The sequence below is a fragment of the Mya arenaria genome, chromosome 4 (genome assembly GCF_026914265.1).
Source record: "Mya arenaria isolate MELC-2E11 chromosome 4, ASM2691426v1".
Taxonomy (NCBI): Eukaryota; Metazoa; Mollusca; class Bivalvia; order Myida; family Myidae; genus Mya; species Mya arenaria.
This window is the reverse complement of record NC_069125.1, coordinates 73,326,588-73,353,759: the sequence shown is the minus strand read 5'-3', so window position 1 is coordinate 73,353,759 and position 27,172 is coordinate 73,326,588. Positions and strand designations below refer to the sequence as shown.

The 27,172-nt window shown below is 37.2% G+C and overlaps 1 protein-coding gene across 1 annotated transcript; it reads left to right on the top strand.

The window, feature by feature from the left end:
* The first annotated feature begins 150 nt into the window (after positions 1-150).
* On the top strand, positions 151-27,172 carry LOC128229856 (beta-ureidopropionase-like). The gene is made up of 15 exons (XM_052941735.1): positions 151-280; positions 2,942-3,113; positions 3,981-4,068; positions 4,237-4,331; positions 4,618-4,702; positions 4,900-4,976; positions 5,327-5,381; positions 6,863-6,977; positions 7,213-7,294; positions 7,558-7,600; positions 9,682-9,708; positions 9,879-9,919; positions 18,444-18,530; positions 23,605-23,690; positions 26,343-27,172. Coding segments are annotated over exons 1-15 (1,155 nt in total). The 5' UTR covers positions 151-179; the 3' UTR covers positions 26,344-27,172.

Sequence of the window (27,172 nt, the reverse complement as noted above, 5' to 3'; positions counted from 1 at the left end):
AAAAGTAAAATATTCAGAATTTTCTGTCGACTGTTGAATTTTAATTTTAAGTTATTTTGTATATTTTATGGTGAACACACAAATTTATTACTATAAATGATTTCTTTTTATTGTTTTAAACACCCTACCAACCCTCGTAGCCTTTAAAGGTAGACTCATCCATCTTCATATTGAACATCATGTCGGCCGAATTTCAGAGCGTCGAAAAATCGCTTGAAAAACATCTTCCAGAGAATGAACTAGCGGAAGTCAGACGGATTCTCTATGGAAAAGAGTTGAAGTAAGTGGCAGTAGAGTTGTCATGTCTTTTTAGGTTTAAGTAACCGTAGAAGCTCTATATCTCATTTACACAATCATGTACCAGTATCATATTTGGTTCTGTATTTGGCACTCGTCACAGTTGTAATCAGTGAGTGTAGTGCGAGTATTTACAGTGTGATAAGACTGATGCATGTACATTATTTTAATAAGCACTTCATGTACACACATGTATATATGGAAAAGCCAAATACGAACGCATGTTTCTTAAATTTTAAACGTACCCAGTGATGCACCAGTCAATTGTGGCCACGCTCCCCCCTCCCAAGGTCCGGGGAAATACCGGGGATAGCCAGGGAAATGGGCCGTGTTTTTACTCTAAAGGTGGCCCCGCAGTGCCGGGTGAATGCAGTGGTTTCAGTCTTCGCGCCAAAAAAGCGGGGAATGGGCTTAACCTAGGGTCCCTGGGGTGCAGGGGCATTTGGCGGGGATTTTACCAGCAGTTTTTCCCACCCGGGCTTGGCTGAACTGAAAGTTAAAGTCCCCACTATTCCCCGGGGGGTGAGGGGGGGGTGTGGTTACAATTGACTGGTGCATAACAGTTAGCACAAATTGGTGGGTATTAAATTGTGAACCAATATACAGGGCATAAACTGCATTGTCGAAAAACACTGTTGATATAAGTTCATAACATACATCTACTTGTATACATGTATGTATAATTGATATTCAACACATGCCTATTATTTAACCGTCTCCATGGCTTATTGGTTAAGGCCTCTGCCTACAGAGCGGGAGGTCATGGGTTTGATCCCTGGCTGCGTCATACCGAATGACATCAAAAGTTGGCACAAGTAAGCCCCCTTGCCTGGCGCTTGGCATTGAAAGGGTAGTGCTTGGAAAAGTGGTGAAATCAGTTCTGGTTTAGCCCAGGAAAGATGGACCCTGTGTATTTGAAAAAGACCTAGGGTATCGCACCCAGATTTCCTTTTATCCCACCACTCTTTTTTCTGCGTGCTGTCCCTTCAGCAAAAACCAAGGGCCCAGTTGGAAATAAGTGCTTGCACTTTTACGGGTTATCCTTGATGACGACCCCGACTCGAGCTGACATGACCAGACCGGACCGTACCGTACCGTACCATACCATACCATACAATGCACAGGCATTTGTTACATTGCTTAGACACTAAAATATGGCCTTTCAGTACTTTGATATACTTTAGATAGTGATAGTAAATTCAATAAATATCCTCAAGTTTTCTTAAAAAATACTTTTAAATATATTTTTTATATATCTACATGTATATAAAAGTATCTTTTTAATAAAACTCAAGCATATTAGTTTTTATGTGCCGTTTTTTCAATGTCTAATTGGCTGCATAGACTTGGTGTTAGTGTTTGGTCATGTTTCTGTTATATTATTTTTTTAATATATTCATCAAATTTAATTAAATTGATATCTTTGCAAGGAACACACCAGTAAAGACATTCTTGAAAGTACTGTCTGTTGATTATTTGCACTTGTTTCTTATCCCTGTAAATATTGGTCCCAGATCTCAGAACCCATCATATCTCACTCCGCTGGAGGACAAACCTCCCATGTCCTTTTTGACTAGGTGGACGAAACCTCACGCATCATTTTGAAAGGGTGTACAAAACATCCAAGATCATAAAACATGGTGGACAAAATTCTTATTTGCTCAAATGTATGCAATGTTGAATGATAATTTCTGTTCACCTATTTAAGAAGAGATTTTCTTTTACTTTGAGTGATTGACCTATAAACCAACTGTTCTATTCTGTACACTTTTATCAAGAGTAAATCTTCCACAGTGTTTATTATGCTTTTAGTATTTGAAAAGCCTTACTGATAACAGAAACAGTTCAAACATGTATACATAAATCTTCCATGTATAATACTGTACATTTTTGTAAAGCAACTCATTATTCTTAAGCACACACAGCTGTATGAAGTTAAATATATTCTTGACATATTTTTTTCTCTAATTTACATTCAGTGTTTTTCGCCTTTTTGTGAATGGGGCCAGAGCTGTTTTGATAATAGTGATAAAATGCCTGTAATCAGTGATTTTTTTAAAATCATTTTCACCGCCTGTTCCTTTCAAATTGGGATTTTTATTGGGAAAAATACAAAATCATGCTTAAATAGCAAAAATAATAGCAATTATACATGTTTTTACTTTTTTATGCATATGCTGTAAAAGAGCTATTCTTGTCAAGATTTTGTTTATTTGTTAATAAATTCATTGCTTAACTTTATTCATTCACAGGATCTGACATTATTTGGGAAAACATAATCAATATTTGGGAAAAATGAACACTTTTATGCTAGGGGAAACAGCCTTTAGAAGGCAGTAAATTGCACCAAAAAAAATCACTGATAATTTACCATAGTATATTTTAAACAAAAAAAAGGTCATGGACTTGAAGAATTTTCAGAGAATAGGACTGCATTTATATGATTATTTCTACTTTTTTGAAATGTTTTATTTGTTTAGGAGATGGAATTTTGGCCCAAATTTGTTTAAAAAAATATTGATACTGCTAATGCTCCCAGTTCTGAGTTGAACATGTAATTATGAATCTGAAATAAAAAGGAAATTTATTACATTTCTTTTTACAAGATTTTGTTCAAGACTAGATTTAACCCCCATACTTTCAGGCAGCTGGATTTAGCAGGGGATGCCCTAGCTGAAGCTGACTCTGGCGACTTTGAGCTTGTTGGCTATCAGTTTGATGCCCTGGAAGAGGAGACAAGGCCCCCGAGGGTGGTTCGTGTTGGCCTCATCCAGAACAAAATAGTTCTGCCGACGGACGCCCCCATAGCGCAGCAGGTACACCCATACTTTACCTGTGCACAAAGTGCTAAGGGTGAGCTATTGTTGATGCTAGGTTGCCGGGCAGCATCCATCGTCAAAAATAAGTGTATTTACGGTACACTGTAGACCTTTTTCACAGTAAAATGAGGCTGTTTTTTTCATCTGTAACATCAAATTCTGGTCAGAATTATTGTGTTGATAAACTATTGTGTAATTTTGAATGTGGGTCATCCGATAAAAACTTTTAAACAGTACAGGTAGGTCACAAGGACAAATGTTAAAAAAAACTTTTTATGCAATAGAGGATCCTGGTGAAACTTGGTAAGAATGTTTGTCAAAGGTTTTGAAGAATCTTATAACAATTTATTGGCACATACTAGTATGTCTGATTCAGCGAAAATGGCAGTGTACTCCGGTGAGTGATGTAGGGCTGTCATTGTGCTTCTGTTTTTGTTCTATTATTTTATAAACATGACCAATATCTGTCAAATTGGGATTTTTTGAGTGTAGATATTATTCTTTGGGGTAATAGACTCAAATTGTACAATAATCTTTAAGTTGCAAAAACAATTAATATGTTGTATTATCATCTTGTTTTGACAAATTTTATCAATTATTTTTGAAAGGTTTTATTGGGAATATTTGCATTCAATATAACTTTTCAGCATTTGGATAATAGCAAAATAACTGTTATATAACAGACAAAAAAGCCCTGGAAAATGTGATCATTGTAAGCTAAATATGAAGGCAATCATTGATTTGTAATCCCATGCACGTATCTGTTATATTAACCGCTGTGTTAATGTACTAAGAAACTGTGAACATTAAAACTTGCATGTAATGATACTGATTTAGTGTTGTAGCATATATATTCCTTTGCAGATTGAATCTCTCCACAAGAGAATCTCAGATATCATTTCTACTGGAGCAAAATGTGGAGTAAATGTCATGTGTATGCAGGAGGCCTGGAGTAAGTTGGCCATAATATGACAAAAAGTCTATGGTACCTTTTTTTTTTGATAAACGTCAAAATATGTAAATATGGTACACAATTCTGTTTAGCTCTGTGTAAAAATGTTCTTGATAATAATTTCAATATTGCATATGATACCATATTAACTGGGTGGTTGATGTTTAGCAATGCCATTTGCCTTCTGTACACGGGAGAAGCACCCTTGGTGTCAGTTTGCGGAGTCTGCAGAGGACGGCCCGACCACCAGACTGCTGCAGGAGGTGAGCAAGAATCATAGAATGTAATTATCCCGCTTAGGGTTGGAAATGAGATTGTACTCTGCTTTAGGCAATCTATGTGTACAATAGTTTTGAATTTGATATGTTTGTGTATCCTTGCACTATCTGTTTAGTGAAATTTAAGTAATGTCACTTGAATAGTTACTGTTTGAAGTATTAAGATTGTTCAATAATTGTAAAATAAGAGCCATTCTGACAAAAACACCTGTAGGACATGAAGAATAATTAGTTAGTATCTTGGTTAAAGTTTGATATTTCTGACCAACAGCTTGCCAAAAAGTATAACATGGTGATCATATCTCCGATCCTGGAACGTGATGAGAACCATGGTGATGTCTTGGCCAACACAGCAGGTAGATGCTCTGTCTAGCTGAGTGAATGGAGACTTAATCATCAAGACATTTTGTAGAATGTATTTGTGTTTCTGGATATTTCATCATTTACCTTTATGAAAGACTTATTGAGTTGAAATGAAGTATTTCATTCTGAATTGTTTATATAAAAATTATGTTGTTCTGTTGAAGATCAACTTGATGGTTCACTGTTTCAGTGGTGATATCAAACACGGGAGCATATCTCGGGAAGTCCAGGAAGAATCACATTCCTAGAGTCGGTGACTTTAACGAGGTATACCTCTTGTTAATACATGACTACAACACTTCAAGATACAGCAATAGCTGGCATCATCTCACTTAGTAATCTTATCATGATTTTATGAAGAGAATTTTGACTAAGAAAATGATTGCATTAGATTCTATTGAGCTTCATCAATTGACTATAGTAATAAGTATGAATATGTACCTATCTGCCTGTCCTAGAATGCACAGTGTAGAGGTCAGGAAGTTTTCTTTTGCGCGCTACATTGCTCAAAGGTCAAGGTCACTCTTGGCAGTTTTACTGGTCAATGCAGCCTAATATAGACTTCAAAGTAACACTTAATGCATCAGTGCTAACATTGTTACTGCCTGTATTTCCAGTCGACATACTATATGGAGGGTGACACGGGCCACAGAGTCTTCCAGACACAGTTTGGTAAGATTGCCCTTCTTGTTCTCTAGGTCAACATCTGGTTCTGTATTTTTTTGTTCATAAAAGAATATGTTAAATAGTGTAATTAGTGTATCAAAAATTTACTTTATTTTTCTTTTGATAAAGCTAATTGTTGCCTTAGAGCTCTATTCTCACTCCTTTTTTGCATTTTTCAGAAATCTACTTTGAAAATATTGGTTCTTCAAAAAGTGTTTTTGTAGTAATCAAAGCCTACAGAACTTGAAAGATACAGAAACAGATTAAATCTAGGACATTCTTAAAGCCCTATTGACTGAATATCATTACTAGAAGATATTTGAATTTTGGTATTTGTCATCTCCAAATGAAAAAGAAATCGGGTATCTTCAAAAACTTTAGAGAACAATGTTATCTTTGTTTTATATTGAATTATTAACACTTCATTTTTATCAACAGTAAAAGTCAGTTCTTTGATTTTTTTAGGTGGAGAATTTTTTTTGTATGATATACTTTTATTATATGCTTTTCGGTGGTTTATAGAGATTTATCAGTGAAATGAAATTGATATTTGACTGTTTTTAAGTGTGAAAATATTAATTTGATATTTTTCATAATTTTGATTTTTTTGCCCATTCTCAAGTTCATATCAAACTTCAACTCGCACAGGGCTGGGACACAATTTCATTGATGTAATTTCAGAAATGATGTTTCATGGGCAAACAATTAGATATAATTTTTATATCTTTCAGGATTTGGCATATTATTTAAAGAAAAAAGTTTGGTTTTAGTGTAAAAATGCAATTTATTTCACCTTGTGAATATCAATAGTAAATATTTCACATGTGGCTATCCTACTCGTGCAATGAAGCTTTTTTTGCTCACTCGATGGAATAAATTGCAATCTTACGCTGAAACAAACAATTATCCTCTATTTATTCTCTTTCTATTAAATAATGTAAATGGTTTTTTTGCTTTATTTAAACTGTAAAAAAGGAAAAAAAGAAATTAAATACGTGTCTTTTTTCAGAAATAATTGCTTTTTATGTCACTGGATTGCACTTTAAAATGTTAATACATCATTGGTTAAATTGCACGAAAGAAAAGAAGCACTTAATAAAATTGACATTTTGGAGACAGAAGAAAATGCACTGCATATTACTCAAAATTTAAGCACTATACACGATTGCGAACAACCCAGATATAAAGAGCTCAAAAAGAGCTATTTAATGGTATGCATACCTCATACTTCACAAAAATGTAGATAAAACTCCAAAGCACTCAGCTCACGTAATGAAGTTTGTTTGTTAAAGGCATTATTGAAAGTTTTTTTGCTAGTCTTCAGGATTCGCATTTCAAGATTTGGTGCCATTTTACATCCTGGGTTAAAGAGTTTCTGTTTTTAGGAATGTTTATTATGTTGTGATAGTGAATACAGTATTACAATTATCATCACCAGTTGTAGCGCAGTTTTCTCCATATTAAGCTTCTTGACTGTGATATTTCAGGAAGGATAGGGATTAACATCTGCTATGGTCGCCACCATCCTCCCAACTGGATGATGTATGGTGTTAATGGGGCTGAAATTGTCTTCAACCCATCCGCAACTGTGGGAGCACTAAGGTACTCACTGCACAATACATGGTCTTGAAATTGCATGTTCCAAGAATTACTCACTTTCTTTCATGCAGTCTCCCTTTTGAATATTTTTGATTGCACAATTTTGTATCAATATAAAATGGTTTTATTTAAGGACTGATTTTGAATAGACTTTGTATTTTTTACCCCACAATATCTGATTTGTGCTTTGTGCTTGGTTAGAAATGAGAAATGATACACTCTAATTCCTGTTGTATAGTGAACCCATGTGGCCAATCGAGGCAAGAAATGCGGCCATAGCCAACAGCTACTACACATGTGCTATTAACAGAGTTGGAACGGTATGTCATAAGAGATGGTTTACTAGGTATTTAAGGGATTCATGTATTGGCTTTCTTTGGACAATAAATAAAAACAAATATCACTGTGTTTAAATTTTTCAAACCAGGAAAACCTGCTTTACCAACTGAGCTCAGAGTATTTGAAACAAGCATTGTAACTCTCAGACATGTACAAGATAATAAATTTCAGTTAAGACACAATTTGTATATTTAATGAATTATATTTCACATTATAGTCATGCATGTGTATGTTATAACTTCAGGAGGTGTTTAAAAATGAGTTCACATCTGCTGATGGCAAACCAGGTAGGATACAATACATTTGTACATGTTGTTGGTATTTACATCATGTTTAGCTGTGATCTACACATGAACCAACTACCTATTGTTGTTGAGTTGTTATTCACACTTAGACTGGCTATGTCTTGTCATTTAGCTGTGATCCACACATGAACCAGCTACGTATTGTCATTGAGTTATTATTCACACATAGAGTGGCTATGTCTTGTCATTTAGCTGTGATCCACACATGAACCAGCTACGTATTGTCATTGAGTTATTATTCACACATAGAGTGGCTATGTCTTGTCATCTAGCTGTGATCCACACATGAACCAACTACATATTGTTGTTGAGTTGTTATTTACACTTAGACTAGCTATGTCTTGTCATTTAGCTGTGATCCACACTTGAACCAGCTACGTATTGTCATTGAGTTGTTATTTACATATTGACCATCTACATCGAATCATTTAGCTGTGATCCACACATGATCCAGCTACGTATTGTCATTGAGTTGTTATTTACACTTAGACTAGCTATGTCTTGTCATTTAGCTGTGATCCACACATGAACCAGCTACGTATTGTCATTGAGTTATTACTCACACATAGAGTGGCTATGTCTTGTCATTTAGCTGTGATCCACACATAGACCGTATATGTCTTGTCATTTAACTGTGATTCACACATAGGCTGGATATGTCTTGTCATTTAGCTGTGATCCACACATAGACCATATATGTCTTGTCATTTAGCTGTGGTCCACACATACACCGGCTATGTCTTGTCATTTAGCTGTGATCCACACATAGGCCGTGTATGTCTTGTCATTAAGCTGTGATCCACACATAGACCATATATGTCTTGTCATTTAGCTGTGATCAACGCATAGGCTGGATATATCTTGTCATTTAGCTGTGATCCACACATAGGCCGTGTATGTCTTGTCATTTAGCTGTGATCCACACATAGACCATATATGTCTTGTCATTTAGCTGTGATCAACACATTGGCTGGATATGTCTTGTCATTTAGCTGTGGTCCACACATAGGCTGGATATGTCTTGTCATTTACCTGTGGTCCACACATAGACCGTATATGTCTTGTCATTTAACTGTGATTCACACATAGGCTGGATATGTCTTGTCATTTAGCTGTGATCCACACATAGACCATATATGTCTTGTCATTTAGCTGTGGTCCACACATACACCGGCTATGTCTTGTCATTTAGCTGTGATCCACACATAGGCCGTGTATGTCTTGTCATTAAGCTGTGATCCACACATAGACCATATATGTCTTGTCATTTAGCTGTGATCAACGCATAGGCTGGATATATCTTGTCATTTAGCTGTGATCCACACATAGGCCGTGTATGTCTTGTCATTTAGCTGTGATCCACACATAGACCATATATGTCTTGTCATTTAGCTGTGATCAACACATTGGCTGGATATGTCTTGTCATTTAGCTATGATCAACACATAGGCTGGATATGTCTTGTCATTTAGCTGTGATCAACACATAGGCTGGATATGTCTTGTCATTTAGCTGTGGTCCACACATAGAACGGACATGTCTTGTCATTTAGATGTGATCCACACATTGGCCAGCTATATCTTGTCATTAGGCTGTGATTCACACATCGGCCAGCTGCTTCTTGTCATCATATTGGTATCTATCCTGTTTCATCTTTAACGGTAATGTTTGGACAATTAAACTGATATAAAGTTTGGAGAGGATTCAAATAGTGAACATGAGCTGCACCTCACCTCACAATTCCAGTGAAGTTATCAATAAAGAATGATACATGTATTTCCTTCAGTCCAAGACAGTCTTGTTGCCATACATGTTATGTCTTTCATTTTCTCGTATTTCTTGATGCATTGATCATTTCTTAAATTGATTTCTACATTATTACCGTAGTTATTAATCGCCACCTTTCTAACAATTAATCGCCACCTTTCTAACAATTGCTCTGAGCCCTTGAAACAGGTTTCTAGTAAAGACTTATTTTAGCATGACTTTATTTTGTAGAATTGTTCTTAATATTGTAGTAACATTATTTTGGAGCATTTCATCTTAATTCTCTTTATTTTCAGCCCATAAAGACTTCGGACACTTCTATGGTGAGTAAAAAATAAGATTACGATTAAAATGATGAACTAGCAACATTAGATGAAAATGTTCAGAGTAAGTTAGTATACTGTTTGAGAATATTGTTTTGTTATACATGTACATAGTTTCACATGTAAGGTTGTACAATGAATCAAACTAAAATAAAATCTTATGTTTCTAGGTTCTAGCTATGTGGCAGCGCCAGATGGAAGCAGAACGCCGGTATGGTAAATGCTATCAGTTGTGTCTGCCCAACCCTGGTTAACCAAGTTCCCCTGGCAGTCTGTCTGTCTTACTTAATGTGTGCCCATCATCTCTTGTTCCGTTCAGATTGGTCCAAGGTCAGTCAGAGTCTTGTTCTAACTCTGCTCTTGATCTCTGCGACCATATTAGGAGTTCATTCTCTTGTTCATTGTCAAGAGGCAAGGCCTTTACTATCGTTTCGAACAAATGTTCAGCACTGTAAATATTCCAGAGTTGTAACATAGGCACACATGCAAACTTGTCCTGCTCAGTGTCAAGGTTAAAAGGTCATATTTGCGGAAATAATTAGTGATTACTTTTAACATTTATATTAAAATATGATATATCAAATTTAGTAATCTGTTAAATTCTGTTTACTCCTCAGTGTATACGTTTTCACCATCTCCTTCTTTAATGTTTGAAACAAATATTTTTAGGAATGTCTACATTACATGCATGTATGCAGACATATTGTTATAACTGTATGTTGAGGGGTTTAAAACACTTCTTTCATTTCCATATTGGGGTATATTTTGTAGTGACCTATCATTTTTAAGACTCTTTTTAAGCCTTTATTGTTGAGATGTTTCGTTGATTATGTTAAGTTATCATAAACACAGTACACTCAGATTTAAAAAAAATGACAACAGTTCACTTAATTTCTGACAATGAAATAGTTTTTAATACAAACATGATGATTTGTGTTTTCTAGTCTCCGTCACAGAATGCTATCTTAGAAAATTAAGATGTAGAGACTAAGATCATACTTAAGTTTACTTGTTATAAAAAAAATAAAAATATGACCATAAGTGAAATAATGTTGCGCTAATATCAACATTTGCTATGAAAGCAAAGTAGTGCTGCTCTTCATAACCATTACTTGGCTGTTCTTTATTCAATTTATTCTATGAAACCTCACAAAATTGTTCAGCAAAATTTAAGCCTCATAAAGGTAAAGGTCTTTGAAATTCATGCATTTCTCAAGGTTCTTTAATCACTGTTAGCCAGCACGCTTCATCATCAAAACCCCTGGCTGGATCTGGATGAAACTTCAAATGAGTGATTTATATTGAGCTCTTACATGCCATCGACAAGCTTTGCTCAGACACAGTTATGGTCCTTTGTTGTTGTTATTACAATGAAGTGAACATAGAGATAGCCTAGTGGAACATGTCGTCAGCAGGGTTCATTTTGCTTGTTCAGTTTTTTGCACAGTTAACGGCATTCTTTTAAGTATGTTTTGAACATAAGTGATCCATGCGCACTTGGTCCCCAAAATCCCTGTCCACGTAGAGACAGGGTTGACTAATATATCAAGCCAAGTGGTGGGTGGCAAACATTAATGCCAAGTTATAATAAAAACTCTATATGCATGGCCAAGTTAAAGCCCGGACAAGCCAGAATCAGATGGATGGACTAACTAACACTAAAACTAATCCAGGGATGAATGCACACACAACGAATCACCATTGTGGCAAGTATTTTGAGCTCACCTCAAGCGGGCTTGGCAAATATCATCTTGTGTCAAGTTTGAGTGTAGGGTGTAGTCTCATTACTCCTGTGATAGACAAGTTGGTTCAAGGTCAATGTTAGTGGTCAATTCACTGTTGAATGAAATTTTAAAATGGTTTAATTTTACAAAAATGCTCACCATATTAACACAATAAATTGTTTTCCCTACTGGATCCATTTTTTACTGTATGTAAAAAAATGATAAAAAAAAAACATTCACTATACTTGAAAAATATTGTCGACCCAGCTTAATAAGCTTTAATTCGATCCGACAGAGGTATTCTTCATTCACTAATCAGCAGGGTTCTAAACTATTAAACTATCAAATGTGGGATGTTTTACCAGTTTTTACTAAATTAAAAAAAATCCTAGAAGTCCTTCTTTAAATATGTTTTAAGTGGCTCCATGTCTGTCTCCGAACAAATTTAAATAGTTTCAATATTCAATATTTTCAGGCAGACAAATTTGTTAGCTTTCAAATTTATACTGCTGTGGAAGTTTAATGGATACACTTGTGATTCTAGTATTTCCAACAAGATTTGAGACAACTGTTGTTTATATTTAAATTTGTGAGTTCATTATCGTATATTTCATGTTCAAAAGTTAACAATAATGTTGTTATCACCTTGTTTACCTTTACAAGTTGAGAACAATCTCCACATTGTCTTACAACATTTACAGCATGTTTGTTATACGATGAGGTTCTACCTAGCTCACCATAAACAAATTAAGTCCGAATTTGAGTTCTTACCCCTTGTTATTTTTTACAAAAAATGAATATATATATGTCTGACATATTTCTCACTGTAATTAAAACATTCCCTTTAAAATGTCAAATTTATAAATGCGCAAGGATTATTTGACACACCTAACCACCAAGTGTATATGATATTTGCAAGCATAGCTACCATATACATTTAATTTCAAATTAACATAAGGCCGCACAAATTTCATTTTTTGTTCATAGGATTTTGGACTGACAAAATTGGAGAGAGCAGACAAAATAATTCAGTTCAAAAACAGAAGCAGTATGAAGTGAAACTGTTGTTTTTCTGTTGTACAGATGTATTGAATGAAGATGTGAAACAATGCTGACATTATTATCCCTGCTTTGTATATTATAATGGTAAGACCCTCATCAAAGTACTCAATTATAGTCAGAGACATATTGTTACTTTATGCAATATAGCTTGTATAAGTAGGAGTTTGGGATATTTAAGAGTGAACAGATATGCAGATATATTAATATTTTGGTAAAAAAATTAGAGTGGTTGCTTATAAAAAATAAAAATAGGTGTAGTAAATACGACAAACGGTTTCCTTAGGTGTGGTCTAATATGCAATATTTTTTAAGTATTGTTATTTTTTTATACATGTTTTTTTCTATGCACATTCAACGCTCAATGGATTATCCATCTTCTTTAAATGTATCTGTTAAAATCAAATATTTTCCCTGTGAACCCAAGCCAATAATTATGTTGTTGCTCTCAGCCAGTCAACTGTACCATGACTAACACCATCACTCCAATGTGCCTGTTTAGAGACAGGGGGAGCAGCTGGTCCTATTTCCACTCCAGCCTATCCCCAATATTGGACATTCCCTCCCCAGCCTTACCCACTTTCAGGACAAGTCCAATGTTATTCTGCAGCCAGTTATATAATACTGGTAAACTCTTTGGTTTGGTCAAAGTTAGCCAAAAACTTTATGGATTGGTCAATGCTCACTCAATAATTGCCATTAATCAATGTTGTTATTTAAAGATAACCTGCCAACAAGAATCCAAGTTTTATACAATTACTGCAGTCAACTAGCATTTGTTTCAATTAACAGTATACAGATACTAGTAGCAATATAATCACGAAGCATGTTATCACACAAATACTTCTATAATAACATGAAATAAATAAAATAAATACATGATTTCAAGGAAAAACAAGTCTTTTAAGACATATTTCAGTTTAAGAACAAATTTAATTCATATGTGAAAATCTGTTGTGTCCAATTATGATATGTGCTGATACAGAAACATTAACATATGTGAAAATTAGGGATGGTGCAATGATCGAATAATATTCTAATCACGTAATTGTTGATGGGTGACCAACGGTGGTGACAATCAGTTATGGTCATCAAACAGAATTATTTATTTTTTTAAAAACCCATAAACTTCAACCACTTGAAACTATTAATTTTTATTTAGGCATAACAACAAAATTAAACACAAAATCAATTGATTTTTTAATTTATTCCTGGAAATTCTCAAACTGTCACTACTGTACCGTGTATTCAAAATTAAGAATGAAAAAAAAACTTCAATTGTACTATGGTTTTATCTGGATCTGTCCATCATTACCATGCATTCTGAACAACATGAAACACAGATGACAATATGTTAAACAAGAAGAGAAGATATTAGTGGATCTACCCACATTGAGTTGCAAATGTAACAAATTGCTATGTTGAGGATTGAACCCATACCCCTGGCTCTGCAGGCTGACTCTACAGCGCCGCTATAAAAGCTAGCTCCAGAGTGAGACAGTGCTGCTTTATACATTTCAAATACACTCAGGACAAGCTCAGTTCAGAATAGATGTATTTTGGTATGACTGCAAGTCAGTATATATGATTATAGGTGAATAAGTGTGGCTTTCCTTCCTAGCAAGGCTAGAAACTGTGCTCTCCACATTCAACAACTAGGTTTATAGCTTACTCAGGGGGGAAGTCTGGTTCAAGTTGTTGATCAATAAACATGATTGTGCAGTGCAGGATTGCATTTATAATCTGATTACATTTAGCAACTAAAGAGGGAAACTAAGGAAGGTTATAACATATATTCAATATATTTCTGCATTTCAAATCATCTTGGGTGCGTAGTGCCGTTAGTGCACAATTGAATATAAAACATTTAACTGTACATGTATGCTCAGGTTCAGTTACACTTAGCAGTGGTAATTAAAATGAAATACTTCATACATTTTAAGCAATGATTTACAAAGAATTAACAGTTTGATAGACACATTTACATAATTAATGTACTATTTTAAATGGGTACTGTAACTTGTTTATTTACATTATTTTTATGAATGATTCAGTATACTTTTTAAGTGTGATAAATTGAGAGTATTAAATGGCCACTTCAATGTTTAACTTTGTTTGGCTTTGTGTAACATATGTCCTCTAGGAGGGCAAATAAACTTGTGAAGTGCATCAGTCACAACACAAGTACAGCCATACAGAACTGATAGAAACCAACATCCAGGCCAGACTAGGAGCTACCATTATCAGAGGGAGGGAAGTATAGGATAGTCCATTGCTATATTGTGGTTGTCCTCTATCTGGTTCAGCATAGGGGAAATCAGTGTTATAATTGTAAAGGCAAACAAAAATCATTTGATGTTTAACTTTATTATTGATCAATGTTTTACTGACCGCTCTTAAAGGTTGAATGACCAACATATGGGTCATTTATAATGAAGGTGTAACTGTATAGATTGTCTCATTATCATCAAGTTAACTGGTGTATATAGGATAGCTTGCTGGTTGATTTGTTTGTCATAAAAGTGTCAAATGCACAAAATGACAAGAACTTTAAACATAAATTCAGGAATAAATATCAATCGCTAAGTGGGTGTACACTGCATTTACTTTTCACTGCTTAATTTTTCTTAATTTGACTAAATTGCTCTTGTGGTCATTTTCAATCCAGAGCATGTATGTATGGGTAATAGGTAACAAACATATAGTTCATGTTTTGTGTTTGGGTTAGCTGAAAATGTTGCACGTTCAACATCTGAGGACAGAAAGTGTAAGCAGATTAGTTGCATGAACTATTTTAATATGTGCCAAGTAAAGGTCATCTGACGAAAAAAATATTTGCTTTCAAACTGTACTCGTGGTCAAAATTTCAATTCTGTAGCTTTAAAAATAAAAAAGTTGGATCAAAAGGTCAAAGTCAAGGTCATCCGAGGACAACATTGATGCTTGTTTGCATAACTGTACTCATGTCAAAATTTCATTGCTGTAGCTTTAAAAATAAAAAAGTAGATTAAAAGGGGTTGGGCCAGCTTTGGCCGTGGGGCATAATTTCAACTGTTTTGTTAGACGGTCATCATATGATGCTCCACAACAAATATCAAAGGTATGAGCCTTGTGGCTTGAAACAAGAAGATTTTGAAAATATTTCTTAAATATGTCTCTAGGAAACTTGTGACCCCTGGGGCAGTGCCAGTTTTGACCCCAGGGGCATAATTTGAACAACTATGGTAGCAGACCACTAAATTATGCCTTATTTAAAATAGCAAGGGTCTGCATAGCTGGTTCAGACAAAAATATCTTTAAACATTCCCAATTTTAGTATACCAAACCTGTGGGATGGCCAGTCATGACCCCAGGGGCATAATTTGAACAAACATTCACAAGCAGTTGTGTTTAGATGGATGCGCGAACACACAAAAAGATTTTCAAACATTTCCCAATTTAAGTATACCAAACCTGTGAACCCTGGGGCATGGCCAGTAATGACCCCAGGGGCATAATTTGAACAAACATTCACAACCAATTGTGTTAAGATGGATGCGCAAAGACAGACACTTTGGCCAATAGAGCTAATCAAAGCGCGAAGCGCTGAAAGACTATCTGCGGGCAAATATGTGAGAGTTGCAAATTTTATTTGAACTATGGGAATGGGTGAAGGGCACATAGATAAAAGTGAAAATGTGCCGAGGGTCAAGAGCACTTGTGACCACACTGGGCGAGGAAACAAACATATCTGTATCTATTATATGGCGTCTTGTGTCATTTTGTTTATGTAAATGTCACATCAATCGTCGTAATAACCCTTCCGCATGTATTTAATGTTACAATGCACACCCCTTTCAATCGTTTCTAAAGTTTTTTAGTTGCTTTGATTAAATATCATACGATTGAAAAATATCATTTCCTTTTATGAACATACATGTTTTGTTTAAGGAAAATCATTTTTTTACATACAACTTCAGCAATAATTCCATTCAAAATGCACAGCGTATCACTTCGGTCGACGTATCCCCATGTATTTAAAGTTACAATGCATGCCCCTTTCAATCGCTTTTAAAGGGTTTTCGGTGCTTTGATTAGATATCATATGTAAGGCAAGTTTTATGAACATACACGTTTTAATTGTTTAAGGAAAATGATTTTATTTTTACGAGCAACTTTAAAAATAATTCCTATCAAAATGCAGAGCTTATCAGATGGGTCGTTTTCCTGCGGTGAGGACAAACATGTGGTCAGTTAATGTATGTAGAAACTATTTTTAGAAAATCTGTCAGTTTATGATGTTGAAACTATTTTTAGATTATCGGAAATTGTCTGTTTAAAGAATGGGAATATGATTGTGCTTTTTCAAGTTTTATTGATAAATATATGTTATTTATGTGTTACGTAAATATCTGTGTAGAAATAATACTAGTGATGTTATGAAGGCTTCGCATACTTCAGATGTTTTACAGGTTAAATCCGAACTACTTTGCTTCATCAAACGTATGAATGACTCAATGTCGTATCAGGGCATGTGTGTTAGAATAAATTGAAAGCCTTATGTACAAAACAATGGCAAGAATACACCGGAACGAAGCTACTACGCAAAAAAAATGAAAACATCTTAATAGAAAAGTATACGCCTAAAAATCATAGAATGAATAGTATTTTGTAATTGTATAGCAGGCAAATCATAGTATTTGAAGCATTAGCAACGCGAAACTTGAGATACAACTATTTTGACTTTCAGACAATGATTTTTGATTCTTATCTCATAAAACGGTAATATAAAAAATTCACCATTACAAATAAGCGTACTTTAGGGTCACACCAGGTTATAACAACAAACCATGCAGACGATGGGACACTTGCAGTCGGTAATACATCTTGGGCTAAACTCAGAGTGGATATCAGTATGTTAACTGCCTACCAGAGCCTCCATTATTTTGACCCATTAATCTTGTTAATATAACAATCTAAAAATAGTTATGTCCTGCTAAAAATAAAACGCCGGGATACAGAAATACAGCGCAGAAATACTAGTAGCCGAACAAGCAAGAACTCATACTCGGAACGCAATACAACTTATCTATTTTTATGATTTTGTCGTCATTCTGCTAAACATAGAGCACATGGAGACAAAAAAATGGGTTAAAACGACATGAATAGAAGTAGTTCTTCGGAATTCGCGGTCTTAAGGCTACCTGCACGCATGCGCAGATAGTCTAAAAATGGCCTTTGGCCTTTCAACAAGAACAAGGGAGAGTAATTCATAAAAAACAACTGCAGAACCAAAAAGCTAGTTGTCTCCCTTTAATCCTAGACTTGACTTTACATGTAAACTTGGCTAAAAATAGACTTCGCTCATGTACATGTAAACTTGGCTAAAAATAGACTTCACTCATGTAGACTTGGCTAAAAATAGACTTAGCTAAAAATAGCATTTTTTTTAAACTTTCAAGGCCCATAATCTAGGCATGCATGGGCGGATCTGGCTGGTTTTCGAAAGGAACCAAGCTCTAATTTGATATCTAAATACTGTTCAAGTTTCATCAAGATACAATCAAAACTGAAGACTGTATCGTGTTCACAAGCAATTGTTTACAGATGCACGCACGGACGTACATATGACATACACATTACCATCACATAAGATCTTCTGGCCTTTGGTAGAGCTAAAAATTGACTAAAAGATAGATCTTCTAAATAATTTTGATTACACAGGTTTAACAACATAAAATACAGGTAAAGTTCGACTTAGATAACAAACAACTTTTTTTATGGAGTTAAGGCCCCTTTTCTATTTCAGTATTTGGAATTTGCCATAATAAGGTGTCCAGCCAATTACTTGTGAAAGATTTGGACAGATTTAAATAAATTTTAATACACATGTTCTCCATTTCACACTCCATTTCATTGCAAAACGAAGGTGACAGTGATGGTAGTGTATCACTTCATGTGTATATGTTTCAGGGTTTGTCTAGAACCCGGGATGGCCTGATTGTGGCAGAGATGGACCTCAACCTTTGTCGCCAAATAAAGGATCGCTGGGGCTTCCGGGTAAGTACAGTAAGCACTTAATTAAGAAAACAATTTGTGAAGGAAAGCCATTCAGTACATGTTTTGTTTAAGTGTGCGCTTTGGTACAAGTTCTTCAGGTGGTAAGTACCTAGATACTTTACTTCTGTTGGGCTGTCAGCAAATCATTACTAAAAGAACAGGCAGTGTGCAGGTAAAAACAGGTGATGTGCAGGTAAGAACAGGTGTTGTGCAGATAAGGACAGTTGGTGTGCAGATAATGACAGGTGGTGTGCAGGTAAGGACAGGTGGTGTGCAGGTAAGGACAGGTGGTGTGCAGATAATGACAGGTGGTTTGCAGGTAAGGACAGGTGGTGTGCAGGTAAGGACAGGTGGTGTGCAGGTAAGTACAGGTGGTGTGCAGGTAAGGACAGGTGGTTTGCAGGTAAGGACAGGTGGTGTGCAGGTAAGGACAGGTGGTGTGCAGGTAAGGACAGGTGGTTTGCAGGTAAGGACAGGTGGTGTGCAGGTAAGGACAGGTGGTGTGCAGGTAAGGACAGGTGGTGTGCAGGTAAGGACAGGTGGTGTGCAGGTAAGGACAGGTGGTGTGCAGGTAAGGACAGGTGGTGTGCAGGTAAGGACAGGTGGTGTGCAGGTAAGGACAGGTGGTGTGCAGGTAAGTACAGGTGGTGTGCAGGTAAGGACAGGTGGTGTGCAGGTAAGGACAGGTGGTTTGCAGGTAAGGACAGGTGGTGTGCAGGTAAGGACAGGTGGTTTGCAGGTAAGGACAGGTGGTGTGCAGGTAAGGACAGGTGGTGTGCAGGTAAGGACAGGTGGTGTGCAGGTAAGGACAGGTGGTGTGCAGGTAAGGACAGGTGGTGTGCAGGTAAGGACAGGTGGTGTGAAGGAAAGGACAGGTGGTGTGCAGATAATGACAGGTGGTTTGCAGGTAAGGACAGGTGGTGTGCAGGTAAGGACAGGTGGTGTGCAGATAAAGACAGTTGGTGTGCAGGTAAGAACAGGTGGTGTGAAGGAAAGGACAGGTGGTGTGCAGGTAAGGACAGGTGGTGTGCAGATAAGGACAGTTGGTGTGCAGGTAAGAACAGGTGGTGTGAAGGAAAGAACAGGTGGTGTGCAGGTAAGGACAGGTGGTGTGCAGATAAGGACAGTTGGTGTGCAGGTAAGAACAGGTGGTGTGAAGGAAAGGACAGGTTGTGTGCTTGTAAGGACAGTTGGTGTGCAGATAAGGACAGTTGGTGTGCAGGTAAGAACAGGTGGTGTGAAGGAAAGGACAGGTTGTGTGCAGATAAGGACAGTTGGTGTGCAGATAAGGACAGTTGGTGTGCAGGTAAGAACAGGTGGTGTGCAGGTAAGGACAGGTTGTGTGCAGATAAGGACAGTTGGTTTGCAGATAAGGACAGGTGGTGTGCAGGTAAGGACAGGTGGTGTGCAGATAAGGACAGGTGGTGTGCAGATAAGGACAGGTGGTTTGCAGGTAAGGACAGGTGGTGTGCAGGTAAGGACAGGTGGTGTGCAGGTAAGGACAGGTGGTGTGCAGGTAAGGACAGGTGGTGTGCAGGTAAGGACAGGTGGTGTGCAGGTAAGGACAGGTGGTGTGCAGATAAGGACAGGTGGTTTGCAGATAAGGACAGTTGGTGTGCAGGTAAGGACAGGTGGTGTGCAGGTAAGGACAGGTGGTGTGCAGGTAAGGACAGGTGGTTTGCAGGTAAGGACAGGTGGTTTGCAGGTAAGGACAGGTGGTGTGCAGGTAAGAACAGGTGGTTTGCAGGTAAGGACAGGTGGTGTGCAGGTAAGGACAGGTGGTTTGCAGGTAAGGACAGGTGGTGTGCAGGTAAGGACAGGTGGTGTGCAGGTAAGGACAGGTGGTTTGCAGAGAAGGACAGTTGGTGTGCAGGTAAGGACAGGTGGTGTGCAGGTAAGGACAGGTGGTGTGCAGGTAAGGACAGGTGGTGTGCAGATAAGGACAGGTGGTGTGCAGATAAGGACAGTTTGTGTGTAGTTAAGGACAGGTGGTGTGCAGATAAGGACAGGTGGTGTGCAGGTAAGGACAGGTGGTGTGCAGATAAGGACAGGTTGTGTGCAGATAAGGACAGTTTGTGTGCAGGTAAGGACAGGTGGTGTGCAGATAAGGACAGGTGGTGTGCAGGTAAGAACAGGTGGTGTGCAGGTAAGTACAGGTTGTGTGCAGATAAGGACAGGTGGTGTGCAGTTATGGACAGGTGGTGTGCAGATAAGGACAGGTGGTGTGCAGGTAAGAACATGACTGTGGTGTACATATAAGGACAGAATAAGGTGGTGTGCAGGTAAAAACTTCAGTACAGGCTGCGAACAGGTAAAAACTTCAGTACAGGTGGTGAACAGGTAAACAAGTCATACAGTTAGATAGCTGGTTGGTACTACAGTACTGGTGGTGGTCAACAGGTAAGCAATTCATACAGTTGGTGAGCTTGTTAGGAATACAGTACTGGTGGTGGTCAACAGGTAGGCAAACCATACAGTTGGTGAGCTTGTTAGAACTACGGTTTAGGTGGTCAATAGTTATGCAATTTATACAGTTGGTGAGCTGTCTAGGACTACAGTACTGGTGGGGTCAACAGGTAAGTAATTCATACAGTTGTTGAGCTGTCTAGAACTACAGTACTGGTGTTGAGCAGGTCAAGACTTCAGTTCATATAGCGTTAAGATATATCAATTTTGATCCTATTATTATCAATACTCAATCATCATTTTTATGCCGTCGGAAGTGGGCATATTAAAATCGCACTGTCCGTCCGTCAGTCCGTCCGTCCGTGTGTCTGGTTCAAAAACTCATGTCCAGGCTGTAACTTTCTCTTGTATGGACAGATTTTAAATTAACTTGCCACATGTATTTGACATACCAAGACAACGTGTCACGTGCATGACCCGTGTCCCTACCACTAAGGTCAAGGTCACACTCCGTGTTTATTCACAAAGGAATGCTGCATAGAAGGACACAGAATATAGGTTGTCGTATTCGGGCCGTGACTTTCCCTTGTAAGGACAGATTTTAAAATAACTTGCCACATGTGTTCGACATACCAAGAAAACGTGTCGTGTGCCAGACCCGTGTCCCTGTCTCTAAGGTCAAGGTCACACTTCGGTGTCTATTCACAATGGAATGCTGCATATAAGGACATAGAGTATAGGTTGTCGTGTCCGGTCTGTCACTTTTTCTTTTATGGACAGATTTTAAAATAACTTGCCACATGTGTTTGACATACCAAGACGACGTGTCGCGTGCAAGACCCATTTCCCTATCTCTAAGGTCAGGCTCACACTTAGTTGTTTATTCACAATGGAAAGCTGCATAATATTATATAAGAACATAGAGTATAGGTTGTTGTGTCCAGGCTGTAACTTTCTCTTGTATGGACAGATTTTAAAATAAGGCCAAAAAAAGAAAATTGTTTAGGGTAACCTTCCCAAAATTTCTAGGTAGGGATTTTTTTTTTTCAAAATCTGTTGAAGTGCAGAGTGTTTTCTTGCACATGGCAGTCTTTCCTACATAACTGTCATTGCCTGACTTTGTTTTATCATATAAACAATAATTCCGATTAAAATCTACATTTATCCGCTCTTCGTAACTCTCTATTCGCTAACGAATATTTTTTTGGCTCAGAAACGGAAAAAAATAGTTAGGGTCGGCGCATTTTTATAGGTAGGGTCGGGTAACCCGAAATGGACATTTTTTTTTTTAGGCCTAACTTGCCACATGTGTTTGACATACCAAGACGATGTGTCGCGTGCAAGACCCATGTCCCTACCTTTAAGGTCAAGGTCACACTTCGTGTTTATTAACAATTGAATGCTGCATATAAGGACATAGAGTATAGGTTGTTGTGTCCGGGCTGTAACTTTCTCTTGTATGGATGGATTTTAAAATAACTTGCCACATGTTAACCTACATATCAAGACAGCGTGTCAGGTGCAAGACCTGTGTCCCTACCTCTAAGGTCAAGGTCACACTTAGGTGTCTATTCACAATGGAATGCTGCATATAAGGACATAGAGTATAGGTTGTCGTGTCCGGGCTGCAACTTTCCTTTGTATGGACAGATTTTAAAATGACTTGCCACATGTGTTGGACATACCAATACAACATGTTGCGTGCAAGACCTGTGTCCCTACCTCTAAGTTCAAGGTCACACTAAGGTGTCTATTCACAATGGAACGCTACATATAAGGACATAGAGTATAGGTTGTCGTGTCCGGGCTGCAACTTTCCTATGTATGGACAGATTTTAAAATGACTTGCCACATGTGTTGGACATACCAAGACGATGTGTTGCTTGCAAGACCCGTGTCCCTACCTCTAAGTACAAGGTCACACTTAATGTTTGTTCACAATGGAATGCTGCATATAAGGAAACAGAGTATAGGTTGTCGTGTCCGGGCTGTTACTTTCTCTTGTATGGACAGATTTTAAAAGTACTTTTGTCATGTGTTTGACATACCATGATGATGTGTCGTGTGCAAGACCCGTGTCCCTAACTCTAAGGTCAAGGTCACACTTAGGTGTTTATTCACAATGGAATGCTGCATAAAAGGACATAGAGTATAGGTTGTTGTGTCCGGGCTGTAACTTTTTCTTGTATGGACAGATTTTAAAATAACTTGCCACATGTGTTTGACATACCAAGATGACGTGTCGCGTGCAAGACCCATGTCCCTACCTCTAAGGTGAAAGATACACTTAGTGTTTATTCACAATGGAATGCTGAATATAAGGACATAGGAGTGTAGGTTGTCAAGTATGGGTGGTATTTTTTTAAGGCTCAGTGGCAATTTAAAATAACTTGCCATATTTATTTGACAATAAAGGCAAGATCAACTTTTCATGTACTGACCTTGTTCATAGGTCAATGTCACATTCGGGGGCATTCATCACATACTGTGACAGCTCTTGTTTCCATTGTCATAAGTTAAGGTTATGAGAAGTTAATCACAGATGGAACAGTCATATATTCGTTCTTTAGTTTCTGCCTATTACAACTTCTTAATTAAATCTGTTGCTTTACAATTATAAGTACTGGCACTGAATTGTGATGAAAAAGTGTATATCTGTGTTTTTCAGATGACTCAGCGGCTTGACATGTATGCAAGAGAGCTGACTGAAGCTGTGAAACCAGACTATGTTCCAGACATTGTCAAGGAAAATTGGTAATATTCACAATGGCACTTTGAGTATGAAGTTTGCGCCTGGAGTGTATGATACTCAAATGAATTACACTTTGGAGCACATTGGTTCACTAGTCTAATGCAATAACCCCTCATACTTTTCTAAACCAGACATAAGATTTATGGCTTTAGTTCATGGTTGTTATTTAAATTTAATTTTATGTCATATATTTGGATACATTTAATTGAATTGAAGTTTCATATAAGAGCGAAACTCTCGCTGTCCACTAAGATTTGTACATCCCTTCCATTTAATCTTGAATTATTCTGTATAGATTCAGCATTTTTAGCTCACCTGTCACTTTGTGACAAGGTGAGCTTTTGTGATCGCCTTTTGTCCGGCGTCCGTCGTGCGTCGTCCATCAACAATTTACTTAAAAGACATCTCCTCCTTAACCGCTGTGCCAATATTAATAAAACTTCATAGGAATGTTCCTTGGGTGGTCTTCTATCAAAGTTGTTCAAAGAATTCAATTCCATGCAGAACTCTGGTTGCCATGGCAACCTAAAGGAAAAACTTCTTCTCCCAAACCACAAGGCTTAGGCCGTTGATATATGGTAGGTAGGATCACCAAATGGTCCTCTACCAAGATTGTTCAAATTATGGCCCTTGGGTCAAAATTGGCCCCGCCCCGGGGGGTCATGGGTTTTCTCTATATGTTTATAGTGAAAACTTAAAAAATCTTCTCCTCTGAACTTACTTGGCCTAGAGCTAAGATATTTGGCATGATTCATCGTCTAGTGGACCTCTACAAAGTTTGTTCAAATTATGGCCCTGGGGTCAAAATTGGCCCGCCCCGGGGGGTCATGGGTATTCTCTATATGTTTATAGTTAAAACTTCAAAAATCTTCTCCTCTGAACTTGGACTAGAGCTTAGATATTTGGCATGATTCATCGTCTAGTGGACCTCTACAAATGTTGTTCAAATTATGGCCTTGGGGTCAAAATTGGCCCCGCCCTGGGGGGTCATGGGTTTTCTCTATATGTTTATAGTAAAAAAAATAAAAAATCTCTGAGCTTACGTTGCTTAGAGCTTAGATATTTGGCATGATTCATCGTCTAGTGGACCTCTACAAAGATTGTTCAAATTATGGCCTTGGGGTCAAAATTGGCCCCGCCCTGCGGGGTTAGGGTATTCTCTATATGTTTATAGTTAAAACTTCAAAAATCTTCTCCTCTGAACTTACTTGGACTAGAGCTTAGATATTTGGCATGATCATCGTCTAGTGGACCTCTACAAAGATTGTTCAAATTATGGCCTTGGGGTCAAAATTGGCCCCGCCCCCTTGGGGGTCATGGGTTTTCTCTATATGTTTATAGTGAAAACTTCAAAAATCATATCCTCTGAACTTACGTGGCTTAGAGCTTAGATATTTGGCATGATTCATCGTCTAGTGGACCTCTACAAAGTTTGTTCAAATTATGGCCCTGGGGTCAAAATTGGCCACACCCCGGGGCTGATGGGTTTTCTCTATATGTGTTATAGTGAAGAATGTGCAATATATGACAGGTGAGCGATTCAGGGCCATTTGGCCCTCTTGTTAAAACTGGGACCTGATTTTTATAACCCTACTTGACAGTGAAGTGGGCACTATATTGTTTATCATCCATAGTCCACATCATTCCTTCCCGTTTTTGTCCATCTGTCTAGTTTTTGTCCGGTCCATATCTTTCTCCTTCATGGTTGGATTTTAAAATTATTTGGCAGAAGTGATCACCATAGTATGGGGACGTGTCACGCTGAAGACCAATGTCCCTGCCTTCAAAGTCAATGTCACAGCAACCTATATGAACTTCTGAACATTTGTTTTGCTATGTAAGCCTTATTGATAATTATTTGTGTCCAGTCCAGATCTTTCTCATTGATGGTGGGATTTTCAAATAATATGGCAGAAGTGACCACCAAAGTATGAGGATGTGTTGCCCTTCAACCTGTTGTCCCTACCTTTTGAGGTGAAGGTCACACCAACCTTCTGAACTAAGTATATTTTGCTGTATAAGCCTTACTGATTATATTATGTTTCAGGTTCATATCTTTTGTCATTTAATGTTGGATTTTAATATCATTTGGCAAGAGTGACCATTAAAGTATGAGGACATGTTGCCCACACAACCCATGTCCCTACTTTTAAGGCCAAGGTCACAGCATCCATCTGAACTTAGTATGTTTCTTGGCCGGTCCATTTCTTTCTCATTCATGGTTTGGTTTTAAAAAAAATTTCCAAGAAGCCTCCACAATAGGATGAGGTCACACACAAGACTGGTGTCCCTTCCTTTTAAGATCAAGGTTCAAGCAACCTTACCCTAAACCACTGAGTAAATTGAGTTTTCCTGAAAAAGCCTTACTAATGATAGTTTGTGTGTGGTCAATATCTTTTTCAATCATGGTTGGATTTCAATACAATATGGCAGAAGTTGCATTCATAAGATAAGGATGAGTCTGTCTGTCTGACTAATCTGTTAGTCATGTTTCAAGATTGCATTCGGGCAGTATTTCCGACATTTTGGTGTGCTGTGGTATTTATCACATTCAAGTTTGAACCAGGTGTCGTAATTAAATGAATTTTATCTCTATTAATGCACATGATTTTGATCCTCGGTTGATTTCAATTGCATTTATTTTTATTTTTCAGAAACAGTTCTATGGAGGTGTCTGCATGAAGATAAGGAAAAAAAGACTTCAAAAACACATTCCTTTGCTTCACAAATTTGTTAAAATATATATTTGTTAATGCTGAGTGTAGAGGGTTGTATAGTTTCTGAGTGTTAGCTGTACTGCATTATGTCCATACATTTTACAATCTGTTTTTAATATGTAAAACTTATTTAAGACTTTTGCAGTATTTTTACAGCCAAATTTAGTGCCTATGAAAAGAATCTCCTTTCCACCTTCTGCAATGTACCAATTTCCTATATGAAAAATTATTCACCCTGACACCTTTAGTTAGTAACAATCAGCAAAGTGGTTTTAAATCATCAACTGAAACCTCTTAGCATATGAGAACATATGTAGATGTTTATATTGTTCATGTTTATAGCAATCTTTATACAATGATTTCGTTAGTATAAGCTCTTTACAAACATCAAGATTATACTCACATGGGATTGTCTTTATTGTTTGTACATAGGTACATGTATTACACATTTTTCCACAAGGTGCGCTCTATAAATAATCATCTTGAATTTGGATTGGTAAATGCACGTAATTGATTCTGTTCCATGTTGGTTTTTGTGTAATAAGATAACTTGCTTTTGTAGTGAAGTTTTCTGAAGTCAACCCATTCAAATTTTAACAGTCAATTCCTAAAACATATTAAAATATACTTTTAATAGCATTGACAATTGTACCTCATATACTCAGACTGATCTGGTTTGGTTTTAGAACTATAATTTGCTAGTCACAGGAATATTTGTATTTATGTTTATATATACATGGTGCTTGATGTAATAAAGCTAAACATTT

What these genes read in the sequence shown, in the direction of transcription:
- LOC128229856 (XM_052941735.1), top strand. Translation starts at nt 180, where the DNA reads ATGTCGGCCGAATTTCAGAGCGTCGAAAAATCGCTTGAAAAACATCTT. An exon ending in CCACCAGACTGCTGCAGGAG is followed by an intron (nt 4,332 to 4,617) that starts GTGAGCAAGAAT and finishes TCTGACCAACAG; the next exon opens with CTTGCCAAAAAGTATAACAT. An exon ending in AGTCTTCCAGACACAGTTTG is followed by an intron (nt 5,382 to 6,862) that starts GTAAGATTGCCC and finishes GTGATATTTCAG; the next exon opens with GAAGGATAGGGATTAACATC.